The sequence below is a fragment of the Oncorhynchus gorbuscha genome, linkage group LG13, assembly GCF_021184085.1.
Source record: "Oncorhynchus gorbuscha isolate QuinsamMale2020 ecotype Even-year linkage group LG13, OgorEven_v1.0, whole genome shotgun sequence".
NCBI classification, from domain to species: Eukaryota; Metazoa; Chordata; class Actinopteri; order Salmoniformes; family Salmonidae; genus Oncorhynchus; species Oncorhynchus gorbuscha.
In genome coordinates, this window is record NC_060185.1 from 70,173,725 (window position 1) to 70,195,938 (window position 22,214).

A 22,214-nucleotide genomic window follows, 5' to 3' on the forward strand; every position below is an offset into this window, starting at 1 on the left:
AAAGGACAAGAAAAACAAACTACTAATTTAGTACTTTGGACACATACTGTATCGCTCCAATCCCTATATTTTAAAAAGGCATGCCAAATGTTGATAATGCACTCACCCATTACAGCCTTAAAAATAAACATCACACACACATTCACGCGCACAAACACACACACAGCGCACTCTCTCCCTGGTACAACAGAAAACAATGCAACAAAGGCCCCTCTTTCTGCCTTCAGACTGGCATCTCCCTGCCAGTGCTGTGCCCCACACAGCAAAGAAGATGGAACAGAGAGGTTCGACAAGCGGTACCCAGCAAGGAAGGCCCAGGAAAACAGTGGACAACCCTTATTTGGGGACAGAATACAGCGTGCAGAAAAATCCTGGATACCGTATGAGAGTGAGAAAAGCGTTAATATATATTTTGGTATTGTGAAAAGTTATTTATGCTTCTTTCCCCACCAGCTTAAAAGATGTGTATGCTAGTCATACATTATCATACAGTATACTTTTGATGAAGATGATTGGTTTACGAACAAAACTTTCAAAAACAAGTAAATTATAGGTAGTTGTTCGAATATTGATCAAGTAGCCTAGGCTATATAGCAATTTATTGGCTGATAAAAAAAATCGCATTAACCTCTGATGAAGAATTTGGATTTAGATGAATGGAAATAGTCAATCCATTATGTTCATTTGATAATGGGAGCGCTGACAATACAAATTAATTGGAACATTTCATGCCCCCTTAGCTGGCCTATTCATTTTTAAATTGATGTGCATTAGGGTTATGTTTTCTTAGGCCCACAACTCCTCCAGTTTTTAATGTCTTATAGTTTATCATGGGCGTGTGCGTCATATTGTGTAGTTAAGAGTAAATGGACATTAGGATACAAAGAGAAAGCCGTGCTTTTAGAAGTCCCGCCATCCTCCAGTTGTAGTCGGGTACCAAATGCGCAGTCGCATGAATGGACGCTACGTTCCTTTTCCGGCTGCATCTGCACACTCCACCAGGAAGTGTGGTGCGATAAATCCTAAACTATTAATCCCTTATACCTGGAGGAAGGAGATAGATATTATTATGCATTTTGGATGGAATATACCATTTGTGTCGCCTTTCTAATCTACAAATCGTTCCAATCGGTGTTTAGCAATTCATGCAGGGTAAACATAATACCCTTAACGCCCTGCAAGTTTGGGTTTCTGTGCTGTAGCATTTAGTCCTTCTCAAATCTAACCCTTGACTGCAATGGGATGCTGCGGTAGCACAGAGGTAAGCTAACGGTTTCCTCCACCCCCATGTTGCATCCATTTAATTGCACCTTTAAACATCATGCATGCATGCAACGGCGATTGCACTGCTTATATTGTTGCGACCGCTGGCATCCAATGACATTTCTCACCGCCGTAGTCAGATTAGATACACCTAGGCTATGTTCATCGGGGAAGAGTAGTGGTAATCCTATTATTGAAGCCGAAGAAATATTGAGCTATAACTTGGGACAATGGTTTTATAGTTTAGATCATTACCACCGACATCAAGCTACCGCTTGAAAGCAGCTTTGCATACCATAAATAGCTCGTGAGCACCGTTAGCTTTGTAAACAAACCTCTCGCAACGTGCGAGATTTGACGCAATTGAACAGCGCCTTGACAATGAAGAATAGTAGAATATCGTTAAATGTGATTGTTTAACGCAAAGTAATGATTCACTACATTTGGCCACAGTCCATCTACGAAAATAAGATGTCAATGAAATTGCGTTCCATTGTACATTTGTGTGAAATAACATGTGTAGCCTACAGTTTCACATTTGAATTGACAGACGCATATAGACTGCATCATATTTGCGAATGTGGCACCGACGATGTGTTGGTATGTTGTTTTCCAGAGGACAAAGAGAGAATGGAAACCCTTCGAGGATCGAAGTTGCACGGATTTGCCGTGGTTCCTTTTATTTACTGTATTCTGTGTTGGAATGGTAAGTATATATATGCCTATTCATTTTACAATTGAAAACGATGTACAATGTAATACCACAAATGTGTGTTAAACCACATTTGAATACTAAATACAAGGCTCACCTCAATGAAAGTCGTTCAACTCCTCCTATGACACACTTTTTTAAATGCCCAGCTGATTGATTGCCTGACTAGTGGCACCTGTTAGGTTACCACACCTACCACCTTCGCTCAGCCAATTGTCTCCAAGCATGCAGACAATTAACATCTCCTGAAGTTTAAACTTGAAGTGTGCTCAGACTTTTGAGAATGGTTGACATTGTGGCTAAAATGTATGAAACTAACAAACTGATCTGAATAGATATTCAACTCTCAGACCAGGAAATGAAAAAGTGAGAATCAAACATGCAACTGGAATTAGTAGATGGCTACTTGGCCATTGAGCAAGGAACTTAAATCCTAGCTAGCTCCACTGGCACTGCACAGCAGCTGACCCCGTGCTCGAGAGAGAGATTTTTTTTTTTTTTTTCAAAATCTGAATACTTAACCACTGGTCATTAAACTTAATATAAACTTTGCAGTCAGACAGTAAGGATGGTACATTGCATTTTATACCTGTCAACAATATATTGATACAAATCCATACTCCACTTTCACACAGGCATGTATTGCATTTGTAGCATTGGATGCTAATGCTTGGTAATGCTTCTATCAGGGGAGTATCTGTGGGTTCACCATCGCCACGGGGGGTGCAGGCCGCCTGGTCTTTGGGTATGACAGCTACGGGAACACCTGCGGCCAACGCAATGAGCAGATCGAAGGGGTCCGGCTGAGTGGACTGGATCAGACGGACAAAAAGTGAGTCTTTCTCACCCACTTCACACACTTCTATCTTGAAGTGGCAGTCACATTTTCCAAAACCCAACCATATGTTTACAAACACAAATGGTAGGGCGAATTATCCCTCATGGAGAAATATTAAGAAATAGCTTTGCCCCGTTGCTCATTGGTTGAATAGAAATGTCAAATTGCAGTCATTTTAACCGTGATCTGGACGCTACTGGCATAAATAGAACCTTGAATAAATATGCAGAGGCCTCAGGAGTAGGACGTTCTGTCACGGTCAACTGTACTTGCTGCTTGCACCACCCTCTGGGAACACTGGTATTTCAGCCACTTCATTTGCATTGCATGCTGATTACTTTCCCCTCTTTGGATTGACTGTGTGCTTAATGATTGGCTAGGAGTACCATAGAATTAGGAATTAGAATACCTCCTGTGGTACAGACCTGTGGGTCATCAGCACAGGGTAATTCATTTCTTTTTGGTTTTGCCGGAGTGTCAGTCGAGAGATATTAATGGGTTTGAATTCGCTCTGCTTGACGTTTTTCTCTTACCGTTTGGCCAGACTGCTGATGAAACAATGGAACACGTAATTTTTCATTGTTTAAAATAATGATGCTAGTTCCTTCCTATTGAACATAAAATTAGTCCATTGTGTTAATGTGTGTATAAATGGTATGCATTGCCCTGCTGCCAATGTTTACAGACACAAGATATAGCTAGTCAAATGGAATGGGGAGAGGGAGAGAAAGTAGCTTGGTATCAGTCAGTGACTATGTAAGTGAACGGAGGTAGACGTTTCTTGAGCGGGTGCTGGCTCACACCAGCAGGACCCTGTCACCCAAATTGTTGTGAAGAAGACTCTGTCACTGGCTTGCAGTCTTTTTCTCTCTTTTTGTATTTCTCTTTCTCTCTCGCTCACTATTTATGTTTCTTTATTTTTCTTTCTAGGTCTCTGTAGGTTTCTCCCTTCTCTTTCTTTCCATACATCATTGTTTACTTTGTTTCTGCACTGTTGGGTGGTGCAGAGGGCAGACACTGCCATGTCTCTTTGTCTGTTGGGTGGTGCAGACACTGCCTTGTCTCTCTCACTCTTCCTTTGAACAACCACAAACTGGCTGTGCTGCACATAACACCCACCCCTTTAATGTGTCTCCTGAATGGTGTCTTCAGTCCCATTTTAGACAGAGTTATACCAATGAGTAAACTGATTTCACTTATAGTGTGCTGTTGATGCTTGTGGTAGGGTTGTGTTGTGTAAAGACACACCTGCAGGTAAGGCTATTTAAATGAATAGCTATAGGGATATTGGGCCCTTGGTTGTATATGGCTATTGTGTTGATTGATCCCACAGTGACTAGCCTGCCCAGTCTGAAATTATCCCCAAGCCTCTAGTCCTGGGTAATAGTCTGACATGGGTGTCAAAGGTGTGGTTGTATGTTTATTGACAGGCACATGCAAATGTATAGATGGAGGTTTTATCGACAGAACCATTTTGAAATGAAATGGCTTCTGCCCTTGAGAACCTTTTTCAGGCTCACTGGTTAGCATCCCCGGTCCATAATCATCACATTAGCTAGCAATTATATGCTTCATTAATGCACCTTGACGACCCCTCCCAGGATTGGGCTATTGATGTGACTGATACACACACACACACACACACACACACACACACACACACACACACACACACACACACACACACACACACACACACACACACACACACACACACACACACACACACACACACACACACACACACACACACACACACACACACAGGCGCTGTAGACTGAGACCACTGGATTAATGCTGGCCCCAGCGGCAGGGTGTGTGAGTGTAGAAGAGTTTGGTGGAGAAGGTGTGAGGCTTGACTGACAGGCCTCGGTGCGAACGCAACCACCTGATGCTGAACTCAATTGAGAAGGCAGCTGTCACGGGATTCAATTAAGGACTACACAGCTGTCAATCCTGTTTCTGTCTCTCTCTCTCACACTCTCTCTCTCTCTCTCTCTTATTCTTCACCTCACTTCCTTTTCTCTCTTGGTATATCTTCTCTTCATGTTATTAGACCTATGGTGCTTTCAAGACTAATCATGACGTGTGTGACCTTCAGGCCGGAATGTCAGAAAGTCAGAGCTCTAGAAAAATGGAATTACAAGTTTGAATTTGTCCCTTTTCAAACTTGTTTTTTTCCGAGTTCTGAGTTGTCTTGAATGCACTGAAGTCGGACGTCGGAGATTGCCCAGTTCCCAGTTGTTTTGAATGCGGAAATAACAATAATACAGCTGTGATCTTTCTTGGTGGTACTCAGACATTGTTTGTTTGAAAGTGTCTATTTTTGCAATTCTGTGGGCGAAAAAGTCTAGCATTGCTGGGGTGGCTAATGTAATCCTAGCAATGTAGGCCAAGTTGAGGTTATGTTCAATGCTGTTTTCAGTCCTGCCCTCAGCAACCTTTTTAAGGTATAGGCTGGTGTCACACAATACAGTCAGAGACAACAAAGTCAGAGCTTAAGGGATAGCTGGTCAGGGTTTATTTGGCTAGTACAGTTAAGCAGCTCCTCATTCACAAGGCAGGGGCCAAATGTAAACAGTACAGCGCAGTAGACTTATTGTTCTGGCCATGGCAGCTGGTTGATCCAGGATCAGTCTATCCAAGTCTGATCCTAACCTCAGCTCAGGAAGAACTGACTTTAGAGAATGTCAAACTGCCCTCAAATATTCTGATAAATCCAGTGTGACTTGATTTTCATATCTATCTTCCTTTCAACAAGCATGTGTGCAGTGCAAACCACTGCCAGCTTATGAATCACCGGAAATTCAAATCTTGTCCATATACTGCTTACAGGGTAAGGAAACAATGTTGTTTTGTAAAATGGGTGAACTATCACTTTAACATTTTAGAGGTGGGGGTACTTCAAACTTTGTTGACCTAATAGCAGGAACGGCACCATCTAGTGGTCAGAACCTGGTTATGTCAGGATGTCGGATAGGACATAAAACAAACAACTTAAGTGACTCATTTCTCTGAACAGGAGAAAAAAACATCACCAAATTCACTGAGAATACAATACATAGTATGAAGAATCAGTACTCAGAGCTGCAGCTTCATACTACTTGTCAGACACATAATAATGTCTGGAACGGAGTGAATGGAATGGTATCAACCACATGGAAACAATGTGTTGAGTCGGATACCGTTCCATGTATTCTATTCCAGCCATTACTATGAGCCCGTCCTCCCCAATTAAGGTGCCACAACCGCCTGTGTTGTCAGACATAGAGAACTGATACTGGTTGTTAGGGAGGGATTGGTGTGAGGGGTCTGTGAGTGGCTTCTGACAATTTCTTTGGATTCTTAATCATTGTTAGTAGAAAACACTTTTGGTCCAAATTGGATGTTAGGCACTATATTTATTGAATGTTCTATGAATCCTATAAATTAATGTCAAATTTAGGTGCAATCCATTTCTGAGGTCAAATTTATATTTCAACAAAATAATGTTGCAGGAATGCTAATCGGATCTGTTTCTAAATGCAGAAACGAGTTCAGAACAATCTGAGATGGTGGGTGTCATTACTTGCTGAAATGACATGAAACGACCCTCCTGTGTGTGTGTGTGTGTGTGTGTGTGTGTGTGTGTGTGTGTGTGTGTGTGTGTGTGTGTGTGTGTGTGTGTGTGTGTGTGTGAGGGGGGCGTGGGCGAGGTGCCCACCCCTAGTGTATAAAAGCACCAGGCAGATGGACCACAGTGAAGGATTCTCTTATTGACATGTCCTTGTTCCTTCCACTCTCCGTTCCACTGCCAAGTCCCATGGACCAATTCCGGGAGCAGCAGCCAAAGGCTCTCTATCTCGTGACATTCTATCATATCTAAGTGGATAAGGTATTGTTGAGGCAGTGGGCTTGCTTTGTCCCCAAAATGAACAGGACATTGAGGGGAGGTGTAGGCTTCTGGGTTTTCCCGGTCATTTTGTGACTTTGTTTTCCTCTCTCAGAATCACATGTTCCCACAATTTCACATCTCGTGACTCATTCCTCATATTTGTGATGGGAAACAGATTTTATTCATAAACTGTTAAAACAAATTGCTGAAAATTCTCACATTCCTTGTTATATACCATCCCTTATGTAGGTGTTATTGATAAAGAACATATATTTTGTTGTCTGATTTGTCTGCAGGTATGTGTTCTTCCTGGACCCATGTAACATTGACATAGTGCAGAGGAAGATCAAGTCCATGGCCCTGTGTGTGTCCATGTGTCCTGATGAAGAGCTGAAGACATACCAGGACCTCAAGGGATTCGCCATGAACAATGGTGAGTGAGTAGGGCCACTAGTGAAACAGAGTGGACACTGTCAGCCAGTGGTGATTTTAGCATGTAATTCTTGGTGGGGCAAAAAAATGATCACGTGTAATGCACTACCAGCAACTCCACTACACTAAACAATACATTAAATGCACTATAACTGTGACAAACGGTGCCCACAAACTGTTAGGGCCTACATAAATCTGTCCCAACACCTTACCACTGCTACACCTGGCTATCAGCGGAGCTTTGTCCGGCAGCGAAACAGTTCATTCAGCTTCATTTACTGCCTTTAAAAAAAACATAGCTGATATGACTGACTTGCTTAAACAAATGAGGTTTCTACTGACAATTTAGATGTACAAACTATGGCATAAGGGGATGACAAGCGTATAAGAGGCAATCTGTAATTTTGATTAAGACATTAATGAGCGAGCTAGGACGGACATAATCAGTATAAACATTATCCCAGAAACCCTAGACCCACTCCAATTTGCATATCGCCCAAACAAATCCACAGATGATGCAATCTCTATTGCACTCCACACTGCCCTTTCCCACCTGGACAAAAGGAACAGCTATGTGAGAATGCTATTCATTGACTACAGCTCAGCGTTCAACACCATAGTACCCTCCAAGCTTACCACCAAGCTAAGGATCCTGGGACTAAACACCTCCCTCTGCAACTGGATCCTGGACTTCCTGATGGGCCGCAACACATCTACCACGCTGATCCTCAACACTGGAGCCCCCCAGGGGTGCGTGCTCAGTCCCCTCCTGTACTCCCTGTTCACCCACAACTGCATGGCCAGGCACAACTCCAAGACCATCATTGAGTTTGCAGACGACACAACAGTGGTAGGCCTGATCACCGACAATGACGAAACAGCCTATAGGGTGGAGGTCAGAGACCTGGCCAGGTGGTGCCAGAATAACAACCTATCCCTCAACGTAACCAAGACTAAGGAGATGATTGTGGACTTACAGGAAAAGGAGGACCGTGCACTCCCCCATTCTCATCGACGGGGCTGTAGTGGAGCAGGTTGAGAGCTTCAAATTCCTTGGTGTCCACATCACCAACAAACTAGAATGGTCCAAACACACCAAGACGGTCGGGAAGAGGGCACGACAAAGCCTATTCTCCCTCAGGAAACTAAAAAGATTTGACATGGGTCAAATCTCCTCAAAAGGTTCTACAGCATCACTGCCTGGTACAGCAATTGCTCGGCCTCCGACCGCAAGGCACTACAGAGGGTAATAGTACATCATCACCAGTACATTACTGGGGCTAAGTTGCCTGCCATCCAGGACCTCTATACCAGGCTGTGTCTGAGGAAGTCCCTAAAAATTGTCAGACTGTTCTCTACTACCGCATGGCAAGCGGTACCGGAGTGCCAAGTCTAGGACAAAAAGGCTTGCCGGGATGCTTGCCTTCTAGGCAGAGTTGCAAAGAAAAGTCATATCTGCCTGGCCAATAAAAATAAAAGACATTAAGATGGGCAAAAGAACAGACATTGGACAGAGGAACACTGCCTAGAAGGCCAGAATCCCGGAGTCACCTCTTCACTGTAGACGTTGAGACTGGTGTTTTGTGGGTACTATTTAATGAAGCTGCCATTTGAGGACTTGTGAGACATCTGTTTATCAAACTGGACATACTAATGCACTTGTCTTCTTTCTCAGCTGTGCACCGGGGCCTCTCACTCTTTATATTCTGGTTAAAGCCAGTTTGCGCTGTTCTGTGACGGGAGTAGTACACAGCGTTGGACGAGATCTTCAGTTTCTTTGGCAATTTCTTGCATGGAATAGCCTTCATTTCTCAGAACAAGAGTAGACTGATGAATTTCAGAAGAATGGTCTTTGTTTCTGGCCATTTTGAGCCTGTAATCGAACCCACAAATGCTGATGCTCCAGGTACTCAACTAGTCTAAAGAAACCAGTTTTATTGCTTATTTAATCAGGACAACAGTTTTCAGCTGTGCAAACATAATTGCCAACAGGTTTTCTAATGATCAATTAGCCTTTTAAAATGATAAACTTGGACGTGTTAACCCTGCAAGGCTGCAGGCCCAGACGGCATCCCCAGCCGCGCCCTCAGAGCATGCGCAGACCAGCTGGCCGGTGTGTTTACGGACATATTCAATCAATCCCTATACCAGTCTGCTGTTCCCACATGCTTCAAGAGGGCCACCATTGTTCCTGTTCCCAAGAAAGCTAAGGTAACCGAGCTAAACGACTACCGCCCGTAGCACTCACTTCCGTCATCATGAAGTGCTTTGAGAGACTAGTCAAGGACCATATCACCTCCACCCTACCTGACACCCTAGACCCACTCCAATTTGCTTACCGCCCAAATAGGTCCACAGACGATGCAATCTCAACCACACTGCACACTGCCCTAACCCATCTGGACAAGAGGAATACCTATGTGAGAATGCTGTTCATCGACTACAGCTCGGCATTCAACACCATAGTACCCTCCAAGCTCGTCATCAAGCTCGAGACCCTGGTTCCCAACCCCGCCCTGTGCAACTGGGTACTGGACTTCCTGACGGGCCGCCCCCAGGTGGTGAGGGTAGGCAACAACATCTCCTCCCCGCTGATCCTCAACACGGGGGGCCCCACAAGGGTGCGTTCTGAGCCCTCTCCTGTACTCCCTGTTCACCCACGACTGCGTGGCCACGCACGCCTCCAACTCAATCATCAAGTTTGCGGACGACACAACAGTGGTAGGCTTGATTACCAACAACGACAAGACGGCCTACAGGGAGGAGGTGAGGGCCCTCGGAGGGTTGTGTCAGGAAAATAACCTCACACTCAACGTCAACAAAACTAAGGAGATGATTGTGGACTTTAGGAAACAGCAGAGGGAACACCCCCCTATCCACATCGATGGAACAGTAGTGGAGAGGGTAGCAAGTTTTAAGTGCCTCGGCATACACATCACAGACAAACTGAATTGGTCCACTCACACAGACAGCGTCGTGAAGAAGGCGCAGCAGCGCCTCTTCAACCTCAGGAGGCTGAAGAAATTCGGCTTGTCACCAAAAGCACTCACAAACTTCTACAGATGCACAATCGAGAGCATCCTGGCGGGCTGTATCACCGCCTGGTACTGCAACTGCTCCGCCCTCAACCGTAAGGCTCTCCAGAGGGTAGTGAGGTCTGCACAACGCATCACCGGGGGCAAACTACCTGCCCTCCAGGACACCTACACCACCCGATGTTACAGGAAGGCCATAAAGATCATCAAGGACATCAACCACCCGAACCACTGCCTGTTCACCCCGCTATCATCCAGAAGGCGAGGTCAGTACAGGTGCATCAAAGCTGGGACCGAGAGACTGAAAAACAGCTTCTATCTCAAGGCCATCAGACTGTTAAACAGCCACCACTAACATTGAGTGGCTGCTGCCAACACACTGACATTGACACTGACCCAACTCCAGCCACTTTAATAATGGGAATTGATGGGAAATTATGTAAATATATCACTAGCCACTTTAAACAATGCTACCTTGAATAATGTAGGGTAAGTAACATTATATATCTCATATGCATACGTATATACTGTACTCTATATCATCGACTGCATCCTTATGTAACACATGTATCACTAGCCACTTTAACTATGCCACTTTGTTTACTTTGTCTACATACTCATCTCATATGTATATACTGTACTCGATACCATCTACTGTATGCTGCCCGGTACCATCACTCATTCATATATCCTTATGTACATATTCTTTATCCCCTTACACTGTGTATAAGACAGTAGTTTTGGAATTGTTAGTTAGATTACTTGTTGGTTATTACTGCATTGTCGGAACTAGAAGCACAAGCATTTCGCTACACTCGCATTAACATCTGCTAACCATGTGTATGTGACAAATAAAATTTGATTTGACTAGCTAACACAACATGCCATTGGAACGCAGGAGTGATGGTTGCTGATAATGGGCCTATGTTGATATTCCATTTAAAAATTCAGCCGTTTCCAGCTACAATAGTCATTTACAACATTAACCATGTCTACACTGTATTTCTGATGAATTTGATATTTTAATGGACAGACAATGTGCTTTTCTTTCAAAAACAAAGTTATTTTTAAGTGACTCCAAACTTTTGAACGTGTATGTATGTATGTGTATATGTATATATGTGTATATGTATATATGTGTATATGTGTATATGTGTATATGTGTATATGTATATATGTGTATATGTATATATGTGTATATGTATATATGTGTATATATATATGTGTATGTATATATATATGTATATGTATATGTGTATGTATATATATGTATGTATATATGTATATATGTGTATGTATATATATATATATATATATATTTTTTTAAAATAAAAAATGTGGGGCTCAGGCCCACCTGCCCTGAATGACAGGTCGCCACTGCTGTCAGCTATTTGCTTTTCTGCCATCAAAGCACACAAAAGCATAACACTGACAGCATATTGAATCATTGACTGATTCTCTATTCCTCTCAGTAACTCTACTGATAATGCTGTGGACCCCAGCACATACAAAGTTATTGATTAGAAAATCTGTTTGACGATAGTGGTGATGTCGTGAATTATTTTGAAAGGAAGCGCTTGCATTTTATTCATCACAATCTCACATCATATCCATGAAGAAAAAAAAACAACTAATCACCACAAATATTCAGATGAGCGGCGTTAAAAATAAATAAATTGAAAGATTGTTCCGTTAGAAAAGAGTGCTATGAGGAGCAGTTGTTTCTCACCCCCCCCCCACCCACCCCACCCCCATAAACAGAAGGCTACTAGGTCATCGTTCCAGCAGCCATCCATCACGTCATTGACAGTGAATCACTGCCATCCGTTGGAACGACAAACCCTTTCTACAAACACTGACATGACCGTGATCCCGCGTGCCATCTTCCCTTAATACTGTCCTTTCATTCAACACACACTCTGGCACAGCAGGCACCTTGGCACATGTGGAGAGCGAACTAGATGAACAAAGGCACCATTAAGGCCAATGCCACCCCTTGCTGTATGGGTACTGTTGTTTGTGCTATCCTAGCCCGTCCTTCAGCCAGGCTTGCGTGTCTCCTGTCAGCACTGTATATACTTATTGTGACACAGGCACTCCATGTATGCCCCATGATAGACTGGACTGGGGTTATGTAACTTTGCCTTCTCCAGAGGTCTTGTGTTCGAGTTCTGATTTCCTGTGGCAGTGAGCGTAACACAGTGAAGAACAAGATTGTGTAACGTGCTCAGTTGCATGAAGGGGAAAGGATGAAATGTGGATCAGCATATGTTGGTTTAGACAACATATTGAGCTATAACTGATCACTTCTGGGGAGACTGAATTTAAATCAATCGTCCTTATGTTCCTAGGTATGTTTATGGTTTCACTTTCCTGTGTTCAATGTCTTTGTATTTCACTCAGGGTCGGAGCTGTGTTCATACGAACTAGCCGGTCACAAATACCCCAGCCTTCCAGAGAGGTTTGACAAATGTCCCAAACTTCCAGTTCCACCAAGGTAGGAAGGCCTAACATTAGGGCTGCATTTCAATAGGCTTAGATTGCTTATTTTCATTCAGGACTTTCACTTCACCAGTCATATAGATTAGATATTACCTCAAGAAAGGGGGGTACATATATATTTTTTAAAGTATTCAAACCGGTCACGTTTTAGAGAACCTCCCAGGTCATGTGACCCCTGACGTTTGACCTCTACTTCGTTCCATCCCACAGCAAATCTCTCCCGGTGTTCAACCGCTGCACACCGGTGGACATCTCCTGCTATGCCAAGTTTGCAGAGGCTGTGGTGACGTTTGTGAGCGACAACAGCGTGTTGCACAGGCTGATCGGTGGCGTGATTGCCAGCAAAGAGATCATCGTGGGCCTCTGTCTGCTGGCGCTAGGTGATGACCTCATCAGCATGTTTGTTATCAGCAGTATCTCGGGGATGCTGGATAGATATAAGCAATATGGCCAAATCTGCACCCATTGGGGAACAAGGTGGAACTACTACCATGCCTATCCAATTGTTTCAGATCTACATGAAGAGCCAGGGGAAGGGGCTAATGGGTTGTTTCTGGACAGGGCCTTAGTCTCTGAACTCAGTGGGAGGGATTGGTCTTGTGAGAGTGAATGACTAAATCTTTATTGTATTTCTGGGGCCCACTAGTCTCTGAGCCTTCCCTAATGTGAGCCAGTAAAGAATAGACCTGCATAGGGAACATCTGTCCTGCTCTAGTGCATTCTGCTGATTTCTCCATATCAGTATGTAGTGTCAGTACATAGGCAGTTACTGTAGGTCAGACATCAACGGCAGAGAAACACAGCGCTCGGTGAAAATACGGCAAAGTCATCACATCTTTGAGTCCCCCCTGAGACTGCACTCTTTGGAATGAGAGGAAGGAAGCTCTCAGGTAAAGGGCATGACATGGGAGCCATATGAACTTGTACATTTGGGAGTTAATGCTCAGAGTACATGTGGGTTAGAGTCAGACAAGGTTCTGCTGTGTCAAGGTGGGGAAGGAAAGGGTTTGAATATGGTTAGCTGATCCTCGATCTTCACTTGGTGAACTGGTTCTCTTGAGTTCTGATTCGTGGTCAGTTTTGGTTTTTGATTCCAAATGGTTGAGGTTAGGGTTGAGGCCCGAGGGCAGGGTTAGCTGATCCTAGATCTGTGTTGTGATACAGTGCTCTCCATGATCCTAATGCTGATCATCCGCTACATCTCTGCTGTGCTGGTCTGGATCCTCACTGCCATGGTGGTCCTGGGCTCCCTGGGTGAGCTCATTTACCTGTCTCCTAGCCTTACTTCCTGTGTAGTGTTTTGATCAATCAAAATAACAACTGAAAACCGTGCCATAGTTTTGCACCTAACAGTCATTCTATGATCATTTTTGGGACAGTCCTCTTTGCATTTAGCAGTGTGCAGGTGTTCAATCTATCATAGAAAGTGTCTCCGTTTTTCTGTAGCGGGCACAAGCATTCTGTGGTGGCTGTACATAGACCACCGGTTAACTGCCAACAAGAACTTATCTAAAGAGACTGCAGAGACTACGGAGACGAAAGATGCTAAGGAGGAAGCAGAGATGACAAGGGACAATGCCCAGGCGTTTCTGGTGTATGCCATCGCTGCCACCGTATTCACAGTGAGTACAGTTAGTGTTTGTGTTTGGAATGAAAGGGAGACTGGGCAACCAAGCCTTGTAAATTGTGGGTGGTGTGTGTGTGACATTTCAGATTGAATGCCTGGCGCTGCTTTGAAATCTCAAACTCTTGACTCCTGGCACCTCCCTACATTTTTACTCCCCCCTCCTTTCTCTCTTTAACCTTCCTCTCACTCTCTCCCACTCCTGTTGGCCATCTTCCATTTGTTTCATCATTCTCTATTACCCCTTGTCTTCCTGTCTGTTTTTGTCTTCCTATGTCCCTTCCACCTTCTCTTGACCTGTTGTTCTCTTCTTCACTCATTTATATCCCTCTCCCTCCGTATCGATCCCAATTTATCTCGCTCTCTCTCATCCCTCTCTTCCTATACCCTTCTCTCTCTTTCTGTGTGATTTCCCCCCAGGTGATCCTTCTCCTGCTGATGCTGTTCATGAGGAAACGAGTGGCCCTGACGATCGCCCTGTTCCACGTGGCCGGCAAGGTGTTCATCCACCTGCCGTTGCTCACCCTGCAGCCCTTCTGCACCTTCCTGGCCCTGCTCCTCTTCTGGATGTACTGGGGCCTGGTGCTGCTCTTTCTCGGGACCACCGGTGAGGGAGGGAGAGGGAGGGAGGGAGGGTGGAGGAGGGAGCGGGCGGGCAAGGGTTCTCCTCTTCTGGATGTACTGGGGCCTGGTGTTGCTCTTTCTCGGGACCACTGGTGAGGGAGGGAGAGGGAGAGGGGTAGAGAGGGAGGGTGGAGGAGGGAGAGGGAGGGAGGGAGGGTGGGTGGAGGAGGAGGAGGGAGTGGGGCAATGGTTCTCCTCTTCTGGATGTACTGGGGCCTGGTGTTGCTCTTTCTCGGGACCACCGGTGAGGGAGGGTGGGAGGAGGGAGGGAGGGAGGGTGGAGGAGGGAGCGGGGCAATGGTTCTCCTCTTCTGGATGTACTGGGGCCTGGCACTGGAAGCAAAAGTGAGTGAGTGAGTGAGTGAGTGAGTGAGTGAGTGAATCTTTACAAATGGTAAGTGATGAATTCCAACACAACAGGACACCGCACTAGTACGGTTTAGTTCAGTTTACTGTATTGGCCTTATTCAGGAACTTGTCCAAACTAGTCCCGACCACTAGACTGAGACTGAGATGTCCACCTCAGGGAACCCGGTCCAGAACGAGGAGACAGGTCTGACAGAGTTCCGTCTGACTGGGACTCTGCAGTACATGACGTGGTACCACGCTGTGGGCCTCATCTGGATCAGTGAGTTCATCCTGGCCTGCCAGCAGATGACTGTCGCTGGGGCTGTGGTAACGTACTACTACACAAGGTCTGACTCTGAAATGATATTTTCATGATTTGTTTATGTACAAACTCTACCTACATGTACATATTACCTCAACTAACTGGTTCCCCCCCACATTGACTCTGTACTGGTATCTCCTGTATATACTGTAGCCTCGCTATTGTTATTTTACTGCTGCTGTTTAATTATTTGTTACCTTTTATTTTCTATTTTTTTACTTGACATGTATTTTTTCTTAACTTCTAAAGCATTGTTGGTAAAGGGCTTTTAAGTAAAGCATTTCACTAAGTTCTACACCTGTTGTATTCGGCGCATGTGACAAATACAATTTGATTTTAAATGTTTATTCTATAGGATATCGGCTATAAGATTAGTAATACCATTCGATTTTATTGTCTGTCACAGAAGTGTGTTCTGCTAAAACAAAAGTCAAGGAATTTATGGGAATTCCAGAGAGAAGAACAAGAATGTCAATTTAAACTTCTCGGTCTCTTCATTTATTTGGCCTCCATTCTATTTCCCTCTATCCTTTCCTCTGTCTCAGGGACAAGACCAGGATGCCGGTCACCCCCATCCTGTCGTCAGTGCTGAGACTGATGAGGTACCACCTGGGCACGGTGGCCAAGGGTTCCTTCATTATCACCCTGGTCAAGATCCCACGCCTAATGCTCATGTACGTCCACAACCAGCTCAAGGGCAAGGTAAAGCACCCTGTTGACTAACTTCTCTCTCTCTCTCTCTCTCTCTCAATCTCTGATATTCATTGTATGGAGAATAATAAAATACTGCATGTTACATACAGTGATGTGCTGTACAAGCTAATCAAGGCTAGCTTGTTCGCTTGTTGCCAGTAGATCTTACATTGCTGTCAATGTCAACATTGTTGTGACATGACACCTGCCATCTTCTGTTGCTCTGTTTAGGACAGTTTTAAGAGGAGAGAGGATGTATGTTCAGATGACTGTTTGAGTTTGACACAGTGCTGGTAACATTAGGGGTGTTGGTTTGGTTAATAAATGGGACATATAATGACTATATATTTGAACTAACTCATTTTGGATAAACATCTGGTAAACCATGTTACTATATTATTATGTCATTTTCTTTACGGGTATTTGTCTTTATTCTCCTTGGAGGGTAATGTGAGTTAGTGCCTGTTGTCCTTAACCTACTGTTTGTTGTCACGTCCCAAGTGTTGCTGCTTGACTTGATCTATGGAGAGACACCTTGCAGCACAATGAATTGAAGGGATAAATTGGCATTAGCTCTCCAGAGTTCTGAGAGTGGAGGTAACTTCACCTGACTAATGCCCTGAACTGTAGGCCTACAGTACAGTTGGGTAGACCTACAGCAATCTGTCTGCTTGCTGCTTTCAGTTTCCACTATCTTTTGGTTTAGCATGGAGATGTGAGAACACTATGTTCTGGAGCTCTGCAGGGAACAGTTTTGAAAACTATTGTATCTATTTTTGAATAGTGCATCTGATACCTTTCCCCATCTCTCTTTCACACAGGAAAATGCATTTGCTCGCTGCATGGTGAAGACCTGTATCTGCTGCCTGTGGTGTTTGGAGAAGTGCCTCAACTATTTGAATCAGGTAGGAGTGCTTTCCTCCCCCAAATTGGATATTTGTTTTATATAAATAAAGGATAGATAACAGGTGTAAGTTGGTTTGTGTCCTGCTGGTCTGCTTTAGTGACTACAGTCTCTCCTCTCTCTCTGTCTTTAGAATGCGTACGCGGCGACAGCCATCAACAGCACCAGTTTCTGTACGTCGGCGCGCGACGCCTTTGTGATTCTGGTAGAGAACGCTCTGAGGGTGGCCGCCATCAACGCCGTGGGAGACTTTGTCCTCTTCCTGGGCAAGGTGAGGGGGCAGCTGGGATACTTGAGGGCTTCAGAGTAGTCCCTATTCACTGTTACAGGATCAGATCTACGTTTCAAACCCTTGATGATTAAGGTTAGGATGGGGCTAGGGTAATCTGTTCCTAGATCTGTGGTTGAGTGTGGGCCTGATTGCGTGGACTCACAGGAGGCTGCTGAGGGGAGAACGGCTCATAATAATGTCCAGAACAGAGTAAATGGAATGGTATCAAACACCTGGAAACCATGTATTTAATACCATTACACTAATTCCATTCCTGCCATTAACACGGGCCTGTCCTCCCCAATTAAGGAGACACCAACCTCCTGTGGCGTTGACTGTTCAATTTCCTGAATTTGAGGAGTAAAACTTTGACCCTTTGACCCTGAGTGTGTGTTTGTGTGTGTCCGTGGTCAGATCCTGATCGTGACTTCCACAGCGTTCGCCGGCGTACTGCTGCTGAACTACCAGCGGGACTACGCAGAGTGGGTCCTCCCTCTCATCATTGTCTGCCTCTTTGCCTTCCTGGTGGCCCACTGCTTCCTGTCCATCTTCGAGATCGTGGTGGACGTGCTCTTCCTCTGCTTCGCCATTGACACCAAATACAACGACGGTACACCGGGCAAGGAGTTCTACATGGACAAAGCCCTGATGGTAATCTACGTGAAGATATGGTATACTGGTGGGATTTCGTTGAAATGGGAAATTATGTGTATCTATCTATACTGGACAAAAATATAAACGCAACATGTAAAGTGTTGGTCCCATGTTTCATGAGCTGAAATAAAAGATGAAATGTTCCATATGCACAAAAAGCCTATTTAGCTCAAAGTTTGTGCACTAATTTGTTTACATCCCCGTTAGTGAGCATTTCTCCTTTGCAAAGGTAATCCATCCACCTGACAGGTGTGGCATATCACGCTCCCTCAACTTGAGGCATCTGTGTCATTGTGTTGTGACAAAGCTGCACATTTTAGTGGCCCTTTATAGTCCCCAGCACAAGGTGCACCTGTGTAATGATTATGCTCTTTAATCAGCTTCTTGATATGCCACATCTGTCAGGTGGATGGATTATCTTGGCATAGGAGAAATGCTCACTAACAGGGTTGTAAAACACATTTGTACACATAATTGAAGAGAAATACCATTTTTGTACTTATGGAACATTTCTGGAATATTTTATTTCAGCTCATGAAATATGACCAACATTACATGTTCCGTTTAAATTTGGTTCAGTCTAGGTTTTTGTTTTTCTACACTAAACTAAGGATTCTGTGGTTTAATGACGAAGGTAATGCATTCATTTACATTGTTTTCATTTTAGCAGACTTACAATAGTGAGTGCATACAGTTTTATATTTTTTCTTTCATACTGGTACCCCATGAGAATCGAACCCACAACACTGGAGTTGCAGGTGCCATGCTCTACCAACTGAGCCAGACGGGGACCATTCACATGATATATTAAGTGTATATTAACCGACACTGGTGCGTTTCAGCACATGGTATGACACTCCTTTCCATCTCTTCCTGCAGGAGTTTGTGGAAAACAGCAGGAAGTTGGAACGGGTGGTGGAGCGAGGGCGGAGCCGCCCCACTGAAGCGGTGTCGGTGGAGGGGCCGGAGATGAAGCCCATGGTGAGTGACAGTGGAGAGGGCGGTGACACTGAGGTGGGCTGGGGCTTGGACGGAGGCGGGGGAGAGTGGGAGGAGCTGCAGGAGTTCCATGTGTACTACCTCCTGGTAGGGGTGCTGGTGGACTGGGCCCTGGGGGAGCAGTGTACCATGGTCTCCTTGATCCTCTGCCTGACCGAGGACATGGTCCTCTTCTTCTGCGTCTACCTGCCCACCTCCACACTCGTGCTCTTCGCCATGCTGCTCCAGAAACACTCCCCCGTCGTCGTGCCTCAGCCACAACCAAAGGCACAGACGCCGTCGCCATCTAGATCGTTGTCTTCGCATGCTAGCTAAAGCATGCTAACTAACTTACCACAACAGCATCTTGCTCACCCTCATCTCTAATAACTCTTCTCAAACTATTCCATCCCTCTTTTTTAAATTTGTTTTCACTGTTTTTTGTTTTGCTTGCCTGTCATCTCCTGTCATCTTTAACCTGAAGTGTAAATTAGTTGGATTTTTTTTTGTGCCTTATCACCATGGTGCTTTTTGGTAAATAGGGGCATGTCTGGTAGCTCTTCTGTCAGCTTAGAAAGATGGTGGGGGGGAACACAAAGAAACAGTATGCCATGAAGAGTCCACCCCCCCCCCTCCTAAAGTAAACAGCAGTGAGAAACAACAATGCCAGACTGCTGATGCATTGCTAAAAAGGGACCAATGGGAGGATGGATATGACTTTTTTTTCTTCCCGTCTATTGTACGGTGCTGCTGGATTTCCATTTACTGCTGGAATTATTTAAAGCACTGTTAGGCACTACTGAAGTTGGCAACTATCTGTTTACTTGTAGATTTGGCCTTTTTTATCTCCGAGACACTCAGAGCATTATGGGTAAAGTTATTCTTGTAATTTTGTAGTTAAGAGGTAGAAGTATCTTCCCCAGTAGTTTGAAAATAATAAGCTATGTGTATTAGTCATAATGTACAATCATTGTTGATAACCGCAAGCAAGTCAGCTTTGGCCCAAGGATATACAGGTGTATACCTCAGCCCTCCTCTGAGTAACCCTCAGCTTTCAGGTCACAAGATGGATCTTAACATCACCACTCCACTGCATGGCTTCCATTTTCTTTTCCGTACCATTTTCACATCCATACATTTCCAAGCTTTTTAAAAAATCTAACCCTTTTCCCACCCATTTCTTTATTTTACCATGCAAGTACTTTTTTCAATGACTGCATGTGATGCTGTGAATGGAGTAATAAGACTTGAATAACTTTGCTTTCCAGGCTCCAGGAACAAGTTCAGCTTGACCAAAATCACCTAAAGGGACTTTTTTTTAAAGACATTCCAAAATGTTTATTTTTACCAATGTGTAACATGTTTACTATGGTTTCACTCCAGGGATACAATATTTTAATAAGAAACTGTAAAAAAATATATAACAATGTAATGAAGCACTTTATATTGAAGCGCTGCATATTTTAAAAGGCTGATGCATTTTTCGTAGTGATGTCCTTTTTTATAAGACAAAGAATTGCCATCTAGTCAAACACAGTACTAAAATGTATTGAATCACTGGGTTGTCAATGTTTTGCATAACAAGTTTGCCTTTTGGTTGGACTTCTCGATCAGCGTGATACTTATTCATCATGCAATGATAGCACTTAGATGTGTTTTTAATCAACCACTGAAACTTAAGTACGTTAGACTCACGTTTGCATTTCAATTCAATCTGCATCATGGAAGAGTGTTATTTTGTTTTGAAAGATGTATTTTTTTACCAGTGAGTGTAGGGGATTCTTTTTACATTTTGCAGGGCGATTTTTGGGATGTGCAGAAACCGAGGATGTGAGCATACAACTGTGTTACAGCAGGAGGAAGACAACTTGTAGTTCCCATGGTTTGGAGGGACACAGAGACAAAGTTACTGCGATTTGGAAGTCTACCCCCCCTACACCTAGATCTACAAGGGACCATGAGAAGTTTAGGGGTAGGGACTAAGAGTTCATTATGAACTGGGCATGACATTTACAGAGAAATATCCAGAGGGCTGCAAAGGCTGTTGCTTTTCTTACTCAACCAATTGTCCCCTAGTTTGACTCACTTGGTTCCTCTATCAAACCAGTCAGTCATTGTTGGGATTGATGGACAATGTAGATTTGACCTAATCAGGTGGTGTAACGAGTCCTCTTCCACTGAAGTCTCAGTAGGAAGTGAACTCAGACTTTGCAGCCCTCGAGCAATAACGCAACACCATGTAGTATTTACCGCTATAAAAATGTCTTCCTACTTGCACTACAGCTTTTAAAGGCAAAGGTTCCTGGCATAGAGCTATCATCTGATGTTAGGTGGGGGGGGGGGAATAGAGGTGGACACACTCTCACTGCCTTAACCGGTTCCATAGGCTGTGCTCCCCATCTTATTGGTTAATGACGGGACGCCCCAGTTTAACTTGGGGGTGCGGTGGTAGAAGTGCTGTAAGCCTTAAGTCCCCTCTTCTCTTTGCAGTAGATTTGTATTTGATACTCAGAGTAATGAATCCATTGGAGCGACTGAAGAACAACTTTGACCCCCCCCCCCCCCCCCATTTTTGTTGTTGCTTTTATTGATCTAGGTGAGAAAAATGCTCTTTTTGTTTATGTGAAGGGTTTCAGAATGGTATGAATTGCACATGATTTATGCAGTTATTTTGTAATGAGAGTTTAATGTGTTGATAAGACTGAATAGTATTCTGATAGTGACGCGATCCTGGTGGATATGTTGAAGGGAGAGATGGCTGTGACTGTTCACATGATAACCTTTTTCATTTTCAGCTTCTCGCGTGAGAGAATAACAAGCGCCAGCCATCCTTCACAACACCAATTGTTAATGTTTCAAAACAGGAAAACAAGTCTGTTGGTGCGCTTTTCTCCGGGAATACACTACTAGACCGTACACTGATGTACCGATGAAATATTAAAGAGCATGTATTTAGAAAAAAAATGGTCAAGCCGAATTAACATTGCCGCAGAACCCTATTGCGCAAAGCATGTTAAGAATTGCACTAAGATGGTATTCATTTAAACACCGATCAATTTAAAGTATCTGTCAAATATTTATAGTTGAATGACTAGCTCTGTCAGTCAGTACAATGTAGAGATGTTTCTTAAAATGTTTCA

At 44.1% G+C, this 22,214-nt stretch overlaps 1 protein-coding gene across 4 annotated transcripts; it reads left to right on the forward strand.

The window, feature by feature from the left end:
* The first annotated feature begins 262 nt into the window (after positions 1-262).
* Positions 263-20,555, forward strand: LOC123993450 (choline transporter-like protein 1). 4 transcript variants are annotated; one of them, XM_046295612.1, is made up of 16 exons: positions 263-388; positions 1,880-1,969; positions 2,665-2,807; positions 6,984-7,120; positions 12,558-12,651; positions 12,867-13,036; positions 13,821-13,910; positions 14,103-14,278; positions 14,701-14,887; positions 15,431-15,599; positions 16,120-16,276; positions 17,089-17,172; positions 17,305-17,442; positions 17,857-18,093; positions 18,976-19,077; positions 20,343-20,555. In XM_046295612.1, exons 1-16 carry the CDS (start codon positions 272-274, stop codon positions 20,364-20,366), a joined length of 2,115 nt encoding a protein of 704 aa, XP_046151568.1. In that variant the 5' UTR covers positions 263-271; the 3' UTR covers positions 20,367-20,555. The 4 variants fall into 4 exon arrangements, with proteins under 4 accessions (XP_046151568.1, XP_046151569.1, XP_046151571.1 ...); XM_046295613.1 differs by lacking the exon at positions 263-388 and adding an exon at positions 954-1,261; XM_046295615.1 differs by lacking the exons at positions 263-388; positions 1,880-1,969 and adding an exon at positions 2,283-2,341.
* The last annotated feature ends 1,659 nt before the right edge of the window (positions 20,556-22,214 follow it).